The sequence below is a fragment of the Blennius ocellaris genome, assembly GCF_963422515.1.
Source record: "Blennius ocellaris genome assembly, chromosome: 23".
In the NCBI taxonomy this organism is placed as follows: domain Eukaryota; kingdom Metazoa; phylum Chordata; class Actinopteri; order Blenniiformes; family Blenniidae; genus Blennius; species Blennius ocellaris.
The window spans coordinates 18,773,556-18,793,412 of record NC_137672.1 but is presented as its reverse complement, the minus strand read 5'-3'; the positions used below and the strand labels follow the sequence as shown (position 1 = coordinate 18,793,412).

At 45.7% G+C, this 19,857-nt stretch overlaps 1 protein-coding gene across 1 annotated transcript in view; it reads left to right on the top strand.

Moving 5' to 3' along the window:
* LOC308147052 (uncharacterized protein) overlaps positions 1-17,738 on the top strand; it is a 31,966-nt gene extending 14,228 nt beyond the window's left edge. Inside the window, exons 6-32 of the mRNA XM_080519109.1 lie at positions 1-107; positions 928-951; positions 1,051-1,295; positions 1,509-1,640; positions 1,735-1,769; positions 2,405-2,566; positions 2,688-2,819; positions 2,935-2,973; positions 3,133-3,258; positions 3,344-3,470; positions 3,868-4,038; positions 4,118-4,152; positions 5,203-5,367; positions 5,446-5,580; positions 7,434-7,472; positions 7,551-7,691; positions 8,483-8,559; positions 8,670-8,693; positions 10,010-10,215; positions 11,309-11,662; positions 12,194-12,228; positions 12,520-14,640; positions 14,717-14,768; positions 14,929-15,021; positions 15,138-15,245; positions 15,684-15,805; positions 16,359-17,738. Coding sequence (XP_080375235.1) covers positions 1-107; positions 928-951; positions 1,051-1,295; positions 1,509-1,640; positions 1,735-1,769; positions 2,405-2,566; positions 2,688-2,819; positions 2,935-2,973; positions 3,133-3,258; positions 3,344-3,470; positions 3,868-4,038; positions 4,118-4,152; positions 5,203-5,367; positions 5,446-5,580; positions 7,434-7,472; positions 7,551-7,691; positions 8,483-8,559; positions 8,670-8,693; positions 10,010-10,215; positions 11,309-11,662; positions 12,194-12,228; positions 12,520-14,640; positions 14,717-14,768; positions 14,929-15,021; positions 15,138-15,245; positions 15,684-15,805; positions 16,359-16,430 — 5,079 coding nt within the window. The 3' untranslated portion in view covers positions 16,431-17,738. The remainder of the gene's footprint in view (positions 108-927; positions 952-1,050; positions 1,296-1,508; positions 1,641-1,734; positions 1,770-2,404; positions 2,567-2,687; positions 2,820-2,934; positions 2,974-3,132; positions 3,259-3,343; positions 3,471-3,867; positions 4,039-4,117; positions 4,153-5,202; positions 5,368-5,445; positions 5,581-7,433; positions 7,473-7,550; positions 7,692-8,482; positions 8,560-8,669; positions 8,694-10,009; positions 10,216-11,308; positions 11,663-12,193; positions 12,229-12,519; positions 14,641-14,716; positions 14,769-14,928; positions 15,022-15,137; positions 15,246-15,683; positions 15,806-16,358) is intronic.
* Positions 17,739-19,857: the final 2,119 nt, after the last annotated feature.

The window sequence follows — 19,857 nt, the reverse complement described above, 5'->3', positions numbered from 1 at the left end:
GTTTGCATCGAGATGGCAGAATCCAGCGGCGTAGCAGCGGTGCTGGAGAAAATGCGCTCACCGACCACCGGTTTCACCGGCGAGCTGCCGCCGCCCTGGACCGCCTGGTTTGGCTCATTTCCTCTACTTTTTTTAATTCCACGTTCTTGTACTTTTTAATGGAAACTTAAGACACAGAGAGTGACGACTTTAGTCTTCACAACACTTTAGGGTCCCGTTTTAGTTGGCAATGATTTCAAGTGAAAACGCGTCTTCTTTTTTGTTTTTGGTGCTTAGAGACACTGAAAACACAAGTTTTTGGAAATGGCTCTTAAGGTGGAATTTTCTGAGAAGCTCCTGCTCCTGCGCTTCATGGCCATAGTGATGAGTTCGTCTGCACATGCTCAGTAGCTGCCCATAATCTCAGTCCCAGTCCATATTATCCTGGGACTTGGTGCTTTTATTTTGACAGTCACCATAATAACAATCCAACTCGGTCGTCTGTCCACTCGAAGGTCTGTGTGCGAACATTGTTGGTGTTTAGAGTAGATTGTTCTCAGGGGATGCTTGTGTTTGGGTTCATTTTCAAAGACAACCACTAGTGACACCTTGTGGCCTGGCACGCTCACTGCATCGATTTCAGCATTTCTGCCATTTCAATTTAAAAGTATACACCCACACAGACTGGCTTTAAGGAGTCCTTGTGAAAGATTCGAGCAATTTGATGAACCTCCATTGCAGTCAGAGGAAGTCAATAAGTCTAATGAATCCAAGTCTGTTTCATGATTCAAGGCTTCGTTAAAGAACAGACTTTGTTTTTTCTTTTCAATCTTGTGTCTCAGTCTTGATTGTTCTTCCTTTATCTCATTTAAATGTTATAGTTGAAACCTTTTGTAGAATTCAAATGTACATTTTTTTGTGTTTAACCATGTTTTGCTCTCTTTGCAGCATTAAAATTCAACACATAGAGAGGTAAGTGTTGATTCGTGAGTCTTTACTTAAGAGTTTTCTCATAACTCTGCAAAATGTTCCTGTTTTCACCGTCAACAACAAATATTCTTTGAATATCAGCGTGATGACCCTGAAAGAGCGTCTACGAAAATCCAGCGACATCAAGATTGACCTTGGCTGTAGAAAACGACCTTCGTCTGCCGGAGGGGAAAATCCAGCTCTGAAGACGAGCCCACCTTCTTCTTCTTCTTCTTCTTTTTCTTCTTCTTCTTCGACCAAACCTCCAACACCGGTCGTCCCTGCTGGATCTGTCGCCACAGCGCTGAGGAAAATCAGCGAGGTGCTGCGAGCGCAGGCCCCAACAGGTAAGACCCTCTTAGTATCCAGCAGGCTCAGCGCTGGACTCTGTGAAACTCTGGCACGGAGTATATAACAAGGATCGGATATGTGCCAGTGCGATAAATGAGAATCATGGCGGCTATCCAATGCTTGGCGATCTGTACCAGCGACACGGGAACACGGGAGCTCTTTAGTTGATCACATAGGTCATCGCGCCACTTCTTCCCAAACCCTTCCAGTTCCCGGCATCTTACCTGCATCGGAAACTTCCTGCGATGTTTCGGCTCCGACAGCGGCGGGGGCAAGCGAACAACAGCCGATCTTCTGGACGGACGAGATCATCGCAGAATCTCTGACGGCGGCAAAAATCAGTAAGAAATATCGACGGAAATCGTAACACTTCAACGTGTGACCCTCAACCGTCACTGTCCTGAAGGTACTTTTCCTTGTATTCTCCCGACACAGGTTGCCTACGCAGAAAACAAGTCATGTCAGCCGACGTAAGTCTTCCGAACCTTTTTCTTAGATCAATATGGCTTTTACGCAACTCGCGTCCCTTGGTGAAAATGTCCGACCGTGAGCCCGGTTCAAGCACAGCCGACACCGCGGCCGTCGGACTGCCGTCAATATCAGACGGTGCCAAATATTTTGGACCGATCGTTGCTTGTTTCGTCACCTGGAGTGCATTTTCTTGGGAAATGAAAGGCAACAATGGTAAATGCTTACGCAAAATGCTAATAGATGCTAACAAGTACTTATAATACCCTTTGCAAAATTACTACCATCCAGGTTGTCCCCTCCATATTCCTTTTTTGAGGATTTCTTTCCCAACACATGAACAGTAGAATGCCGAGGCTCCGTCCACGTTTATGACGCGGCGACGTATTGCGCGATAACGCCGGCATGTTGCGCAATCATTTGATCGATCAGCTTGCGTTCCCGTCGTACGGTCTGCACGCGGCAAACTTCACGTGCCGGCTTAGTTTGTGTCCCATAGTGTGACGGGCTGCGACTTTTAAGATTGTAAAATCGCACAGTGTGTGGGGAAAACTTGACGGGGCCGTCGTCCGTTTGACGGTCATGAACGCCGTCTTCAGACCTCAACGCACGACTCTCTTTCTTTCCTTTGCTCCAGTTCCCCTCACTTGACAGAAGAGTTTTGTTAATAACAAACCTGCCCGAATACCACAAGTGCTGCTACACCGAGGAAGAAATCGCCAGCGGCCTCGTACGGTTTGGGTTCACGTGTCAGAGCGAACACGACCACAACGTCTACGTGATCCCTCAGGCCCGCCTGGTAGGTCGTCCGTCTTCTCGGAACCGGTTGGTCCATGTTCCCATTTTCATTTTCTCGAGTTCGTCTGACAGGCGTCTGCCCTGCCCCCCCCCCCCTTGTCCTGCCTGATTCTCCTTGTCAGGCGCTTTTCTCCATGCCGAGTGTGAACACGGTGCGAAAGATCCTCACGGCGTCGTTCGAGAAAAAAATCCATTATAGTGGGAGATTTTGCACGATGCGCGTCACAAACCTGCAGGGCGCCACAATGTCGCCGGTAAGCATGTGCAAAACACCACGTTTGATTTACCCAAAAACGAACGATTCGTGTCAAAATTGATAAACTTGGCATCACGAAAATCCTCATTTCTTAACATTTTCCACTCTTGTAGTTTCAGTTTTACAAACAACTGACGAAATGGATGAACTACGTAAGTGACCCACGAAAATTTCAGTTGCACCGTTTCACTTCCGTGCAGATATTTTATGTTGACGCTGTTTTGCCTCTTCCTAAGTGTTTATGTTATTTCGTCCTTCCGTGACGGCGAGCTCTGAACATGCCGTCCTTCTCGCCCGTTTCCCGGCGCTAGGAGACGACGGACAACGGAGAAAAAACGATCTACGTCAACAACATCTCGCCAGCCGAGACCAGGGACCTCGGTCAGGTTTTGAAAAGGATCGGCTACGTACGGCGCTACCTGCCTCTGCTCAACAAGGTACGAGCCGTCGCAAAGCCGCGCCGAGTCCACGTCTTGGAACGTCGTGCCGTTGGGCTTTATGTGTCTGGCGCGTTCGTTTCAGGTGTTCATCGAATTTGAGACGCCCGGCGACGTGGATCGACTCGGGGTTTGGCACAGCCTCCTGAAACGGGGCCACGGCTACAGGATCTACCGGCTGTGGGCGTCGCCAAGCCAGTGTAGGCCGCCGCGTAAGTACTTGCCGTCGCCTGGTACTCTCACTTATCCAGTCTCCCTCAAATTGTCTTTAAACCATTTCTAGAAATGTACCAGGAAAAACATCTCAAACGTGGAGCTGTGTTGTGTTGATTGGCCACCAGAGCAACCCATCATGGCGATAGGGTTCAAAGGTCATATGCTGTTAGCAGCTAGCAGCTAGCGGCTAAAATAATCAAATACATGGTCTTTTTTTGGGGGGGTGAAAAAACTACAAATTTCCAAAAATAGACTACAAAAAGCGCATTTCTACCACTTTCCCCCTTCTAGCTGCTGATTTAATGTCAAACATCAAAAGGTTTGAATGTGAATCAAAGGAAAAAGAGGAACGAAACTCCTGACGCTTCCCTTCTGCTGTTTGTTTCTTGGCAGCGCCCAAACTGAGTGCAAACGGCGCTCCAGACGCCAAAGATCGGGCCACCGGCGCTGAGGTCCCACCAAAGTGTTCTGCCGTTCCACAAGGCAGCACTTCACCATTTTGGGTGACGATGATGACTTACCCCTTCACTTTCTCCACCTTGTGTCCGTGGTTCAACGTCCCGGGTAAGGGAGGCAGTGGGAGACGGAAGTGAATCTCTTCATGCCAGCTGACATTCACAAGGGGTTTATTTCTGGTTTCTAGATCATGTGACGATCGGTGAGATGAGTGACCTTGAGGTAAGCAGGTTAATTGATGTTGGCATTTAAAGTCCGAGTGAAATGAAGATTCCACCTCCAAAACTCTCTGGTGTCGCTTCTAGGGACATTTTTCATGCTAACTGGCTGAAGGTAAAATGTTAAAACACGGCAATCTGCGAGAAAATAGCCGATAAACGGCGCTATTTCCTCTGCTGGGCGGAGCTTCTGACAATAATAGAGTGACATCACGAGTTGTGCACACGCCCAAGTTGTGTTTACATTATGGAGGATCAGAGTTTTGACCACGAAGAGGCTGAATTTAACCAGATTTCATCATCGTGGTCATTTCAAACCCAGTGATTGATGAAGAAGACACAGAAGGTGGTTCTGCCATCGGTGACCCCGTCTGGAACATGTTTGAGGAAGCAGAAGACGCTTCGTCCTCCATTCGTCCTCGTCTCCTCGCCTCAGCAGACGCCAGTTTTCACCTTTGAGGCTCCTGACTTTTGGCAGAACGACCGGCTTGGTGGTTCAAACATGTCGAAGCGCTTTTCCCACCGTGGAATCACCGAAGATGAGTCGAGATATTACTTGATCGTCTACTAGCCGCTCGAGCTAGCGGCTAGCCGCTCCCGCCGCCCGTGCTCCTTTCCTCCTCTCTTCCAGGCTCAATCTTTCATCAAGGCTCATAAAACGCCGACTATAACTTCAAAACACTGTAAAAACTTGGATATTTAAGAGGAAACAAGCCGATATAAACACAACAGATCGAGATCTGCACAACTTGTGATGTCACACATAGGCTCCGCCCACGAAGAAGAAGGATTCCCCCGATTTCCTTGGCTGGAGATTCAAGATTCAAATAACTTTGTTATGCGACAACAGTGGTGGGGCAGAGTCGGAGGAACCTTACAAGTAGAACCCCAACTATCGTTTTTTGCAAAGTAGTGTGTTACATTTCACTGGGACTTTAACCAGAGAGATCAGAAGTTATGAGATAAATACAACAGAAAATTGGCCTGAAGGATGATTTTTTGTTTTGTCTTTGAAAACTCCCCGTTCACCTGCACCTGACCTTGCTCCCTGCAGAAAGTGACTCCCCACAGCCCTACGTTGTCCACCGTCATGTTGACTGGTTTGCCAAGAAGCGATTACCAGCACAAGGACGTTGCCAAATTGGTGTTGCCGTATTTCCCGGAACCAAATCTTCAGTCGTCGTACTACAACGTGACGGTGCTGCCCCTGCAGAGGAGGGTGAGGGATCCGGCCACTCCAGCCCAGAATTAGCATTTATGATCTAATCTTCTAACTTGTGCTTGAAATTACCCGCAGGCCTTTGTGCACTTCGACAGCTGGGATTCGTGCTGCGATTTTCTCCGAGATCACGTCAGTCACCCGGTTTCTGTCAGAAGCCGCGAGCTCGTCGTGCACTACGTCACTGAAGACATGCGTCCCGGATTCACTGAGGTATGGAGGCTGTACAGCCTTGGAGGTCCCGGGTTATGCAAAATTCACTTTTTAATGGTAATATTTGTTCCGTGTGTGAGCTCTGTCATCTCATTCGCTTGCTTTGCAACACTTTTTAGCGAACGTGTGCTCGTACGGGCGATTCGGACAGTTTCCCTTAATGACATCACACGGGGAAATAACCACTCCCTGCCTTACTGATGATAAATAAAAAATTCAGGATAATGTGAAGAACGTCAACAGTTAGCAGGAGCTAGCATTAGCTACTCGGTAGAAACTGTTAACAACACATATTCAGACGCGTGATATTTTGACTCGCAATCTTCAGGCGCCTTCGTCTCTTTCTGGGTCAGATTCTGGTACGACGACGGCGTTAGTGATGAATCCACCGTAAACATTCACGCGTGGTACCGGTGTTTCGCATTACCTGGTTCCGTTGTTAAATCGTGACGGACTTGCTTTAGCGTCCATCGTCGCCACAAAAGGTACGTCGACTACGGATTTCGGTGGGGTTTTTAACGTCAGCAACAAGGGACGCTAAAGGGTCACTAATTGTTCGGTGAAAAACCTGCTAGAATGATAGAAAAGAGACAAACCCCAGTGTTGAGAGCATTAATAGTCAAAACAGTCAAGATTCTTGCTCAAGGGCAGAGAGTAAAGTCGCCTCACAGCTCGTTCGTCGATCTGCCAAGTTCTTCCCTCTGCTGCCCGCTTTTATTCCCAACGTTGAAGTAGGCAGTTACATTCTCATTCCGTGATACAACAAAGCAAGGTTAACACTGGTGGGTGTAAGTACGCTTCTATGTGAGCGGAGAAGGTAGGAATGCTATAAGATAAGATATTCCTCCAGAGACCTTGAAGACGTCTCAGAGCGGCGCCGTTAAAATACCTTCTCATCAGTACAAGGTACAACGACTCGCGGCCCGGCAGACGTAAAGCAGCAGTCAGTGACTGAAATAGACATGCATGAATCTACGATAACTTCAAGGATACCGATTTCCACTATACTAAGCAATGGAGAATAATGAAAGTACAATTTTCACTTATCACTAATAAACAGGGGAACCATTTAATCTGAAACACCGGAAAGCTCTCCTCCCTAAGAAAGGTCTGGCGTTGACGTGGACAGACACAATAACGCAGTGTTTTTCAACCGCTGCTCCGCGGCACACTGGTGTTTCCTCCAGATCTCGTCAGCTGAGCCGTGGGAAATTATCCAATTTCACATTTTTTTCTAAAAAACATTTGCTCTCACAGCCGACAGTGTGTTGCAGAGTAATCATGTATAAATACTCTTCACCACTAGAGGGCAGCACAGAACTTTGCCGGTGAAATGTAAAGTGACAGACGTCAGTGTGGTTCATCTCCACCTCCTGCTACCATCTTGTATCAAAGTACTGTGTCAGTGACAGTGATGGAGAAGTTTTTGAAAAGGAAGAATGTGAACCAGGATCTCAGCTCTTCATCCATCAGGTCCAGGTTTCACACTGAGGGAGGCACTATTAAAAAAAGTCCTTGCTTTCTGGATTTACTGGATTCCTGTTGATAAAACTTTGGTGAGAATGACTTTGATGTCTTTGATGAGAATGACTTTATATTGTTAATAGAGGCTAGAGTTTCACATTTTAACATTTTCGGGTGGTGGTGTGCCTCCAGAGTTTTCCAAACCAAAAAGTGTGCCTTGCCTCAAAAAGGTTGAAAAACACTGCAATAACGTCCTGTTCTCATGATTAATCGGTAGAGGGGCTTTTAGACTGGCTGAAGTTCAGGCTAGTGAATCTAGCGAAGCATAAATACGCCTCTATTCTGAAAGGAGCTCTCCCACCATCCATTTCCTGTTCCTCACGTTGCAGGAGACGATGTACAGAAGCCTGATGAAGTGGAGCAACACCGTGAGTTTCTCACCGCTCGTCCTCGGTCTGCCGTCGCGATCCGGTCTGCAACACTTGACCCCCTGTTGTTTTTTCCAGCACGTTCCGGAGCTGGAGTCCCTGGAGGAGCGTCTGCTGTGCGTGGAAGTCGCCGAGATGACGCTGGGCGTCGTCACGGCGGTCGTCAAAGAAGTGGCTTCCATCGCTCCCTTTGTCAGCTTCCTGCCGCTCGCCAACAGGGTACGGCAACGTTTCCTTTTCCACGGTTTACAAGTGAACGCATCGGACGGAAGATCTTTCAATGTGGATGTTTTAGAAATTGAAGCATCGGGTCTTTCGGGTTCAGAACGATTAATTCTGTCGGATTTGGATGAAATGGCCGAGAGCCCGGTTACGTGAAAATGTTTTCACGTGAATAAGGAAGTTTGGTGCTTGGATCCACTAAAAGCTCAACTTAAAAAACAAAAACAAAAAAAACCCGTCTTTTTTTTCAGAAACTGCCAAAACGTGCAAAAATTTAAGTTCTTAAAAAAACAATCCGACTCAAAGTATAACACCTTGAATATGCTCAGACTCCGTCTCCATGGAAACGGGAGACAGCTCAACTTTTTATCTGCCCGCACGGTTTCGTTGCAAAAAAAAAAAAAAAAACCAACAGCACCCTCTGGTGGCCAACAGGAAACGATGTCCTTTTCAGCGTTTCTGCCGTTTCCGTGGATACGACGTCTCTTTCAAAGCCTTGCAAACGTTAAAGTTTCTCCAAAACGAGAGCATTTTCAAAAAGTTTCACCTTCGGCGCTGGTTTCAAAAATGTGTTTTCAGTGACTTCGAGCACCGTAAGTCGTGTAAACAGACGCTCACAACACAACGAAAACTTTCTGTTGTCGCTTGAAAATGTTTCTAATCCTGACTAGAATTTTTTTTCTTAATCTTAAAGGCAACGTCTTTAAAATGTCACGTATTTCTGGAGATCTTTGCAGACGTTGATTCCGCGCTGAAGGAAAACCGTTAAATCTCGTCTTCTGCCTCAGATGTGCATCGAGATGGCGAAGTCCTGCGACGTCGGAACGGCCATGATGGAGATCAGCTGGACGGGATCGAAGACTCTGTACGTGGTTCGAACGCCGTCTGAGGAAGACGACGATGATGACGATAACACGAGTGTCTCCAAGTCTGTCTCTTTTAAATGTCCTTTTGTTTTACCGTTTTCCTCCACAGGGACAAAGTACAGCGTGTGGAGAAGTGAGTATTTGTCTTTTGCTCACTACAAGTACTAGAACCAGCTCACTGATGGAACCTTGAAAACATTCGGCGGTGGAGGACTATAGACGTTTATATGGATTATTCTTCGGTCAAATGAAGGATGTGGATATTTGGGGGGATTTTTGGAGCTAATTTTCTCAGGGGACTCATCCTCTTTCTAATCTTTATCGCCCCCTCCCTGGATTGGAGGTGTCCTCTTAGAGCAGGGGTGTCAAACATGAGGCCCGGGGGCCAGAACCGGCCCACCAGAGGATCTAATCCGGCCGCCATGGGATTTTTTTAAAGTATAAATATGAAAACTGACAGAGGCCGATCTAAAAACACTAGATGGTCAAAAATGACATTGAAAACCAGCCTTGGTCAGAATTTATTAATGTAATCCGAGGAGGTCACATGACACAACGCCTTTCACAATAAAACAATGAGTCCAATTTTAGACACGTAAACTCAAAACAATTTCCAGACGATGACAAATTGTTTTAATCCTGAATAAAAATACGATATCCAGATAAGGTGACTGAGGTTTTTTTTTTTGCAAATATAATATCTGATTTCCTTTAATATGTATATTTCAGAATAGACTGGCAAGTTCTTGCAAAAGGATCAAAAGAAGGAAAGACTTTGCATTTGTCCGTATCTGCAGTTTAGTATCTTTCTTTTGATTCTGGAGCGTTGAACTCTGATTGGTTGCTTCGGATTCTGGACGTGCCTCATAACCAACGAAGAAGAAGAAGAAGAAGAGGGGAAAACAAACCGCGAGGGAAAACAGAAATACGGAAAACTAAAGATAACGATCCTGGATTACAACAAACAAATGTTGTAATCCAGGATCGTTATCTTTAGTTTTCCGTATTTCTGTTTTCCTCGTTTGTTGTTCCCTCCTCTTCTTCTTCTTCGTTGGTTATGAGCGAGCAAGAGAGACAGGTTGAGCGCGTGCTACTGCGCACAGAAATGATTTTTGACAATGTCAAGTTTTTCTTTGCGCAATTTAAATATTTCCTCAAAACGCTATCAGTGCGCTAGCACCATTACTTTTTTTTGCGCTCAAATTTTCCCGTCGCTCACTCAGAATTTTGGCACAAATATAACCCCATAACGCTCCGTCTCCATGGAAACGGATGGAGCAGCAACTTCTCTGAAATGCTGCTACTGCAGGAAATCGACTGGCGTGTTCTATTCGTCTTGCCGCGTGCACGCTTATTTAATCTTTCTCCACTCAATCAACTTTCCTCAGAAGCTCAGCGAACCTCTAAGAGGAGCAAATTGATCCAGAGTCGCTCCCTTTGTGATTCCAGCGTGAGCCACATGAAACTGCGGCTGCGAGGACGCGGTGGAAACGCAAACGGAAACGGTGGTTCTGACCAGAGGTCGCGACCTGCCGGACACACTGAAGGTCCTACGTCTGGTCACGGTGAAGCTTCTCCTCACCCCGGAGGTGAATCCAGCTCAGCAGGACCAAGGACCGCCGGCGTGGCACCAGACACCAGGACGGCCGTACAAAGTAAGGCTCCAGTATTCTGCAGGTGTAGTTCAAAATAATATTCGGTAATATCCATTCCAAGACTCTAAGACTGGCAATCGGACCACAAACCTTTACCGTCAATGATGGTATGACTTTTTCTAACGTAGTTTATATCAGGATTTGGAAACATTGCTCAATGTGACCGACTCCACATTTCCATTTCCAAATTATTTCGTAAAATCACTTATTATAGATTATATCAAGTATGTGTCACATCTTAATGTGAGCTGCATTACTATACAAATAGAATAAAATGCGGTAATTCAATATGATACTGTTCATATGTGCTTGAAATTGTCTTGTTTGTGGAACCAAACGTTTTGAAGGCTTGTGCAGATTGGAAAAAAAGAAATAGAGGCCAGAACCCTGTTTTAATTTTTTAGATAAAAGCGCTGACAACTGTGGTTTAAGGCCTCGTTTACTCCCAAATCGTTTTCATGTGACAACTGAGCCTGTGAGACGATACAGGGGCGAAATGCAGCTTCTTAAAAAGAACCCGTCTCCGTCGAAATGGGACAAAATGCAACTTTTTTTTTTTTCAAAACACTTCCAGTCCGTTTAACATGGAAAAGCAACTTTGTGAAAAAGCCGTGAGTCTCATCTCCGAGGAAGAGGGGGTTAAAGCAACTTTTCTCAAAGGATGCTACTGCGCATGCACGCGCGAATAGACGTACGGTAACGATGATGCTATCACCCATGATAAACGGGAAACTTTTCTGAAACAATAAGCAAAAAAAACTGTGTTTTCACTCGAGACGTTGTCGTTTAATGGTTGTTTATATATGCAGGTTTCTCAAGCTCTGATCCATGACTTCCACTATTGTTGACGGTTGAACGGCCTCGTCATTGGTTTAACACACTAATAATTCTGATGCAGGCTCATACGGCATTTTATCATGAAGTTGACAAAACCTGCCCGTACCCGTTTTTTTCTTCACCCCCATTATCACCAGTGCAAGTCAGGAGGTCGTCACACAAATCTAGCGTGTGGCTGTCGACAGTAGTGGATTGGCGTTGAAAGATCAGTCCAAGTTCCAGGACATCCACCTCATTTTCATGTCTTCATTTGAAGATCCTCCACCTGCAGTGGAGTCTGGAGAGTCTAGAGAGTCTGGAGAGTCTGGAGAATCTGGAGAATCTGGAGAGTCTGGAGAATCTGGAGAGTCTGGAGAGTCTGCAGAGTCTGGAGAGTCTAGAGAGTCTAGAGAGTCTAGAGAGTCTGCAGAGTCTGCAGAGTCTGGAGAGTCTGGAGAGTCTAGAGAGTCTAGAGAGTCTGGAGAGTCTGGAGAGTCTGGAGAGTCTGGAGAATCTGGAGAGTCTAGAGATTCTAGAGAGTCTAGAGAGTCTAGAGAGTCTGGAGAGTCGACTCCTGAACCAGAGCTGACTGACGGTCAGGAGACTGACGAGTTCCAAACCCCAACAGACGGTAAGAATCCCTCCCATTACTATTTACATAATGTGTGTGTGCTTGTATATGAAACACTAAGTGTGACTTGGTTGTGTTCATGGAGGAAACAGAGGAGAAAGGAAATAGTTTGGTAACATAGAAAAAGGAGCAAAAGAGAAGAAAAAACGTGAAATTATCCATTTTGTAGAAATTGAATGAGTTTGTTTTGGAAGTGAGGTTCTATTGTCATAAATCCAGGGAGTGTCGACTGAGGTTCCGTAATAATAATAATAATATAGTCAGACAGCAGATTTTTCCATTGATATTATTTTTTGATTTCCAGTTTGTGCGTATGGTTTCCTTGGCGACTCTTGACGAAATAGTATTTAAGGGAGCACTTTTTTGTATATAGAATGTATTGTTCATTTTCACACATCTTTGGAATTGTTTACTGTTTTGTATTGTTTATCCGCACTACCTTAAATTAAAAAAAAAAAATCCTTCCCATACATTGTGACCCAAGATCCACATTTTACTGTGACTTATGTGACTTTTGTTTTGTTTTTACAGCGTCTCTCCCGCTGCACGCTGCGACTCCAGAAAAGGTAGATTTTATTTTCTAAAGGTTTTCCAATTAAAATACATTTTGACCTTTTTTTTGTTTCCACCTAAGAGACAAATCTACTGTTTGTCTGTTTTACCGTTCAACTTTTTAACTTGATTAAAAGTCCCACTGTGGACGAAACATCAGATCACGTATCGACTCTTGTCACACTATGAGTCAACGTTTCCTTGCCGTGGCCGATCCGTAGGTCTCTCAACTGAAGAGTTTACAAGTACCTCTGAAAGCAAAGCTCCAGAAAGCGACGTTTGATTCTTCTCTTGGCTTCGTTCAGGGTCCAGGAGGCGGCAGCCGCCATGTTTGTTTGGACAAAGGTGAAATGGGTGACGACACTGGAGACTCAACCAGAGACCACGAGGACTCCTCTTCCCCCAGAGGGAGGAGAGAAGAGCGGACGCGTAAAGACTCACAAGCCTCGACCAGACGCCCCACCAAGCCCTCCTCCTCCTCCTCCTCCTCCTCCTCCTCTCCTGCTCACAAAGCTCAGCCCCTCGAGGCAAAGTCTCCGCTCAGAGAGTCACAATCTTCATCCTCGAGTCGTCCAGTCCGTTCAGCCAGGACGTCCTCACACAGTGCAGTGGCACAGTCTGGCCACAAGGTGTCAGCAGAGGGCAGCTCAGCACAAAGTGTTGAGTCAGACTCTCAAGCAGAAGCACCAGAGATGCCTCGGCCTGCAGAGGGTCAGCGATCAGAGCCGACGGGGCGAAGCCGGCGTCGGGAGGCCGATCTTAAAGACGACACACCGACAGAGTCAAAGAACGACGAAGAACCGGGCGAGAAAAGAGATGAAGAAGAAGAGGAGGATGAACCGGAAACTTACCAGGTCCTCGATTCAATTGGCGACGAGCAAAAAGAACGGTTGGACGAGGAGGGGAACTTGAATGGCGGCGCTGAAATCCAAACACGAAAACCCGAGCTTGAGCAGAACGAGGCTGACGGAGGCTTTCAGGTCTTGGACAGCGTTGGAGATGAAGACCCAGTCGGCCCCGAGGAGAGCAGGGAGGGAGAGATGGATGCTTCTGAGAAAGTACAGGACGAAGGGACCGAAGACCAGGCAGCTGCCCTTCAGCAAAACCTTCAACTGGGCAAAGATGAAGGTTCGACGGTGACGAACGAGGAAGACGAACTTCAAGTCGTCAACAAGACTGACGAATCTGCAGATGAGAGTCAAGTGTTGGATTCAAGTGGTGACGAGAAAACCAGAGAAAAACCAAGTGAAGGAAATGGTTCAGAACAAAACAACAGTGATGATCTAGTATCAAACGACAGAGACACGACTGACCGAACACTTTCAACTGACGATCAGACAGAAACTGAAGACTCTGGACAGAAAGGGGAAACTTCCAAAGATCAGACAGGAGAAGCAGACGTCAAACCCACGAAAGAAGAAGAAGAAGAGGAGGAGGAGGAGGAGGAGGAGGAGGAGGAGGAGGCCTACCAGGTCATCGATTCTGTGGACGAACAGCAGACAACAGAGCCAGAAACCAAGAAAAGACGAACCAGGAAACAAGATTCAACAGCGAAGAAGGAGGAGGAGGAGGAGGAGGAGGAGGAGGGGCCACCGAGAAAAAGTGGCCGGAGGTCCAGAACTTCTGAAGCTGAACAAAAAGAGAAATCGCCAATTAAATCGGACTTGGTGGCTAGAAAATACAAGACACGATCAAAAAGCAGAACTCCAGGAAGAGATCAAACTGTTAAAACGAGCACAGAGGAGACGATCTGTGAAGCTGCAGATTCTGTAAAGGAAGAAACGGATCTGGATGCTTCTGAAACAGAAAAGTCTGTCAGAAGAAGAAGCACCAGAGGAAACAAAGACAAACCTCCGGATCACGCGGGAGCATCTGAGAAAGCAGAGAACAAAGACTCCGCCGGAGACGAAACGACCCTCGCCACGAGATCTACCAGGGGACGGAGAGGTAAGACACCGAAGGCGGATTCCCCCGACGAGACGCCACAGAAGAGGAAGACGCCGGTCAGGAGCCGAGAGAAGACGCCCTCCAAAGAGAGCACACCACCGAAGAAGAGCGAGGAGGCCTCCTACGAAATCTTAGACTCCGTGGAGGAGGACGTCGTTCAGGACGTCGTTCAGGACGAGCGTCCCACGACGGGACAGAAGGCAAAGAGGGGGAGACCCAGGAAGAAGGGTAGAGCGACTCAGAAAAGAATTGCGGCTTTAAAAAAGGACGACACCGACAATAAATCCAAGGGAAAAGAAGAAGAAACCTATCAGGTTGTCGACTTGACGGAAAAAGAGACGCCGACAGAGGAAACGACAACTGAGGGAGAGACTCCGAACGACAAGGACCTTACAGAAGACGACGTTCCAGAAGACGAGGGCAAGGCGGAGCAAAGACTGCTGGAATCCCGCCCACCGAGCCTGACGAGCCAATCAGAGGTCAGACTGAACTCAAACACAGTTTCTACGTTTCCCTTGAGCCGATGCTGACAGACCTGGTGTGCTTTGCTTTCAGACCATGAATGGAGACGCTGGCGAGGATGATGAAGAGGAGAACAAAGATGAAGGTCAGTCACGATACTGGTCCAGGTCTGTTTTTATAAATGGTGCACTTCTATCAAACGACACTCGTTTGCTGGAGTCGTCATCTCTCAATGACCACAGCGGGATTTGAACCGAACAGTCGGAACCCCCGACCACCAAAAAAAATGTGACTTCCTGTTTCAGAGGGCGGCGCCATGTTTGTGCCGCTGGACAAGGAGGAAGCTCCGCCCACCAGGAGGAGGGGTCGATCCAGGAAGAGGAGCACACAGACGCCCGGTAACGCATTCCCGTGTGTTTTTCTGTCGCGTGCTTTCAAGTCTTTCGCGTCCCTTTGATTTCTTTGCCCCTCGATTTCTCATCCCTTTGTTCTTCTCCTTTGTTCACCACCGAAGAAGAAGACGACGAACGGAGGAACAGTCTTGATGGACCTGAAACGAAGCGACCGTGCTCTCGGGCGCCGGGCTACAAACTGCCGCCGTTCGACCGTGGCAGCCCCCTGGGTGAGGCTCACACACACACACACACACACACACACACACACACACACACACACACACACACACACACACACACACACACACACACACACACACACTTTTGAAACGTCGCCTTGCGTCACTGCCTTCGTGCTCCCCTGCAGAGGGCGCCACAGCTAACTATAGACGAGGACAAATCACAGACGAGCTATACTGCACAACACTGCCCCCACAGGTCATCGGTGGTATTACGTTTCGCTTTGTGTGTGGGGGATCGCTGGAAATGAACCAAGCTAAAAAAAAAATGAGCTTAGAAGAAAGACAGAAGGGTCCGTCTGTATTTAAAGTTGAGCGTATTTCGTCTAATCGAAGCTAAAATCACAAACGCGTCAGCTGATGTGCCGCAAACAAAAACAAAAAAAGAGGATTTTAAATGTGCTGAACTCCGTCATGTTGCTGCAGGTCAGGAGTTTGTGGTCCCTAAATTGGGATTCTACTGTAACCTCTGCTCCATCTTATGTCTGGAGAAGAACGCCGCCATGAACGTCCACTGCAGCAGCAAGAAACATTACGAGAACCTGCAGGTACACACACACACACACACACACACACACACACACACACACACACACACAAACGCATCGATTTTGTCGATTCCGTTTCCGAAAAGTTTCACGTCCACACGGCAACGCAACCCAAAAAACCACGTTTGCACGCGGATATTCTAGTGGAACCCTGTCGGATTGTTTATTTTATCAAAATAAAAGCCTCAAGTCCCAGGAGAGGGCGTGGACCGGGAGTCACGACATCGACGGAGGATTGTCTCTACTGAGCATGTGCAGAACTAATAGCTACAAATGCTAACGCCGTCGTTTTCAGAAAGTCGCTGTGTAAACGCGAAATTTTTTTCGCAAAGGTAATATGCAAAAAAGAAACGAGTCCGGATCGCAGTACCGCCTCGTCTTTTTAACGACATTTGTCAACGTTGTGGCCGCCGAGGGACGTGGAATCAGATTCCTATGTTGGCGCGTAGTTTCTAACAAGCCTGAAGAACACGCTCTTGTTCAACGGGGCAAACATGTTTAGTAATAATTACTAAAAAGCACCTGCTGATTGTGTGTCTTCCTCCCTCCTCAGAAACGTCACCAGAAGCTCCAGAAGGAACTTCAGACATCGACACAAAGTGGTGACAGTTTAGTTTCCGACTAAATCGTTTTATTTTTTTTAGTTAAATTGGAGAAAAGACAATAACTAAATCAACTGTTGTCTTGTTGTAGAAGTTGCTGGACACTTTGCAACGAGCTCAAGACTCTTTTCAGTGTTAACAAAAAGTATGTTTACGAGTATGAAGTGTCAGATTGTGCAGCTGGAGAGTGAAGTTGTTCGTCTCCTCGTTTCTCTTCCGGAAGGAACTTTTTGTATTTTTGTGTGTATTTTATTTTTTTAATTTCCATTGCGTGTGATGACACGCCACAGGCTACCTTTTTGTATTGAACGTGTTCGTGTAGCCTCAAGTCTGCGAGTGTGGACAGTCTTTAAACACGCAAGGCTCCTCTTGTTTGATGGATTTTTTAACCAAGTGGAAACAGCGGAAGTTCTCCAGTTCTCATGTCGGAATGAAATAAAGGCCTGAAAAGAATCTGCAGAGCTGATTTTGGTTGAGTTAAAAAAACAAATTAAAAAAAGACGGTAAAAAGGTGACGCTGCTTGTCGGGACGCTAACAGTCCCCGCTAACAGTGGCTAGTGGTCTTCCTGTCTTCCTGTATGGAGCGCCCCCCGCTAACAGTAGCTAGTGGTCTTCCTGTGTGGAGCGCCCCCCACTAACAGTGGCTAGTGGTCTTCCTGTGTGGAGCGCCCCCCGCTAACAGTAGCTAGTGGTCTTCCTGTGAGGAGCGCCCCCCGCTAACAGTAGCTAGTGGTCTTCCTGTGAGGAGCGCCCCCCGCTAACAGTGGCTAGTGGTCTTCCTGTGAGGAGCGCCCCCCCGCTAACAGTGGCTAGTGGTCTTCCTGTGTGGAGCGCCCCCTGCTAACAGTGGCTAGCGGTCTTCCTGTCTTCATGTATGGAGCGCCCCCCGCTAACAGTGGCTGGTGGTCTTCCTGTCTTCATGTATGGAGCGCCCCCCGCTAACAGTGGCTAATGGTCTTCCTGTGTGGAGCGCCCCCTGCTAACAGTGGCTAGCGGTCTTCCTGTCTTCCTGTGTGGAGCGCCCCCCGCTAACAGTGGCTGGTGGTCTTCCTGTCTTCATGTATGGAGCGCCCCCCGCTAACAGTGGCTAGTGGTCTTCCTGTCTTCATGTATGGAGCACCCGCCGCTAACAGTGGCTGGTGGTCTTCCTGTCTTCATGTATGGAGCGCCCCCCGCTAACAGTGGCTAATGGTCTTCCTGTATGGAGCGCCCCCCGCTAACAGTAGCTAGTGGTCTTCCTGTGTGGAGCGCCCCCTGCTGGCAGTAGCTAGCAACTTTTACTGTTGTAGGTTCTGTTGGCGTTTGTTCAATAAAGTTTACTCCAACTTCTGATTTCTGCTTTATATCTTTCTTTGCTCGGCAGTGTATGTATTTAATGTATTTACTCTTAAGAAAAATTATTATATACATCTAATATATTATATATTAGACACATGTAATACAGTAAATATTGACGACGACAACAGGCAGGCAGATAAGTGGAATTCTGGTTAATTCATTTAATATACATCAGGGATTTTCAATAAAACAGTAAAATAATTGTCATATTAGTAGGAAAGTTCTGATTTTATTGTTAAATTAGTTCCAAGGAGATGAATAGTAAGAGAAAAACATTTATTTCCACTGAACAAGAGGTGTTTAACTACAATAATCGTAACTCCACTGACTGTCACATATTGAAAATATACGTTTTCATGCTGAAATACTTTGGATTATACTCTTTTAATATGTATGGTATCACAGAAACAGCTGGATTATTCATTTGGATTTATTTCTCTCGCCTCATAGAACCCACTGGAATCCGTATTAAATTCTGAGTATGTATTGTTTTAGCTCAGTTGTGTTAGAGGCTCTTAAAGACTTGCTGTAAGGTTCTGAGCTCAGATACTGTATGACAGCAGGTTTTATATTTTCCCATAAGAGAAAATATATAAACATACATCAAGACTGGACGGTATTACTTTGACCTCCAGTACTTATCTATTATATTACAATTATATTTCTGTATTAAAAATTGTATTGTATATGTAAATATAACAGTAAGAGTTGTATTTAATATAGAAGACTCATATATACACACACATATATATATATATATTTATATATATATATAGATTCTTCGATATTAAATAAAATTCAATTCAATTCTTACTGTTATATTTACATATATAATACAATTTTAAAATATATAATAGATAACTATTAAATATTGGAGAATGTGTAGAATTTGATAAGTTTACTATGTAAATATAACAGTAAGAATTGTATTTAATATAGAAGGCTCGTATACACACACACATATATATATACACACACACACAAACACACATTATTTATACATATATATGCACAAATACAATATTCACACACACACACACACACACATATTTTTTTCGATATTAAATACAATTCAATTCAATTCTTGCTGTTATATTTACATATATAATACAATTTTTAATACAGAAATTGTGTGTGTGTGTGTGTGTGTGTGTGTGTGTGTGTGTGTGTGTACTCACATCACCGGGCTTCACTCTCACGGCAGGTCCTCTGTGACGTCACGAGACTCCGGTTCCTGTGACCTGCGTGACGTCAGTCCTCTGTCCTGGAAGCACTCGCGGAGTCGCTCCGGTTGGTTATAACAGCCGCTTATTACGCTTCCCTGCATGTATAACGAAGCAACATGGGTTTATAACGGAGATTCTCGCGGCGGCGACACAAACAGCAGCCTGTGGGCGGCTAGCGCAATGCTAGCTGTCAGCTAGCGCAATGCTAGCTGTTTGCTAGCGCATAGTCGCCGTCCATTTAAAGTGACAAAACCCCACAAAAACAAAGGCTAAACTTACAAAAATACGTGGCGAAATTAAAGCTAAAAGCATAAACAACAACTTACGTACAGACATGTTGAGTATTTTACGCATTTGTAGTGACTTAAGTGAACATTATCACGGACATTTCAGTCACTTTACCTGCTGTAGTTCTCTTGATGAATCAATTACCCACAATGCTTTGCAACGTCCAGCCGGAAACAGAACTGCAGTTACACTTTAAGTTCAGTAGATGTCAGTGTTGCGCCATTGAGCCTGATTTAATACAGACCTTTTTAACTGGTTCAGTCGCTGATGAATTATTTCTTTTTTGTTTTATAAAGGAATTGTGAAAGATTATTATTTTATTCTCCCTTTTTTTTTTTTTTTACTATTTAGTTAATTTATTACCCATTGTTTTTGTTGTTGTTGTTGTTGTTGTGTCCATACCTCAATCTTCAAAAATGCAATAAAAACATTTGGAATGGTATGATGTTGATGTTGTTGTAATGCATTGCAGACAGACTGGTTGACTGGTTAGTTGGTTGATTGGTTGGTTAGTTGGTTGGTTAGTTGGTCCCAGAATAGGAACAAAATTGTTGTAATATGAAAACATATGTCTGAATTTTTTTTTTTTTAATCATG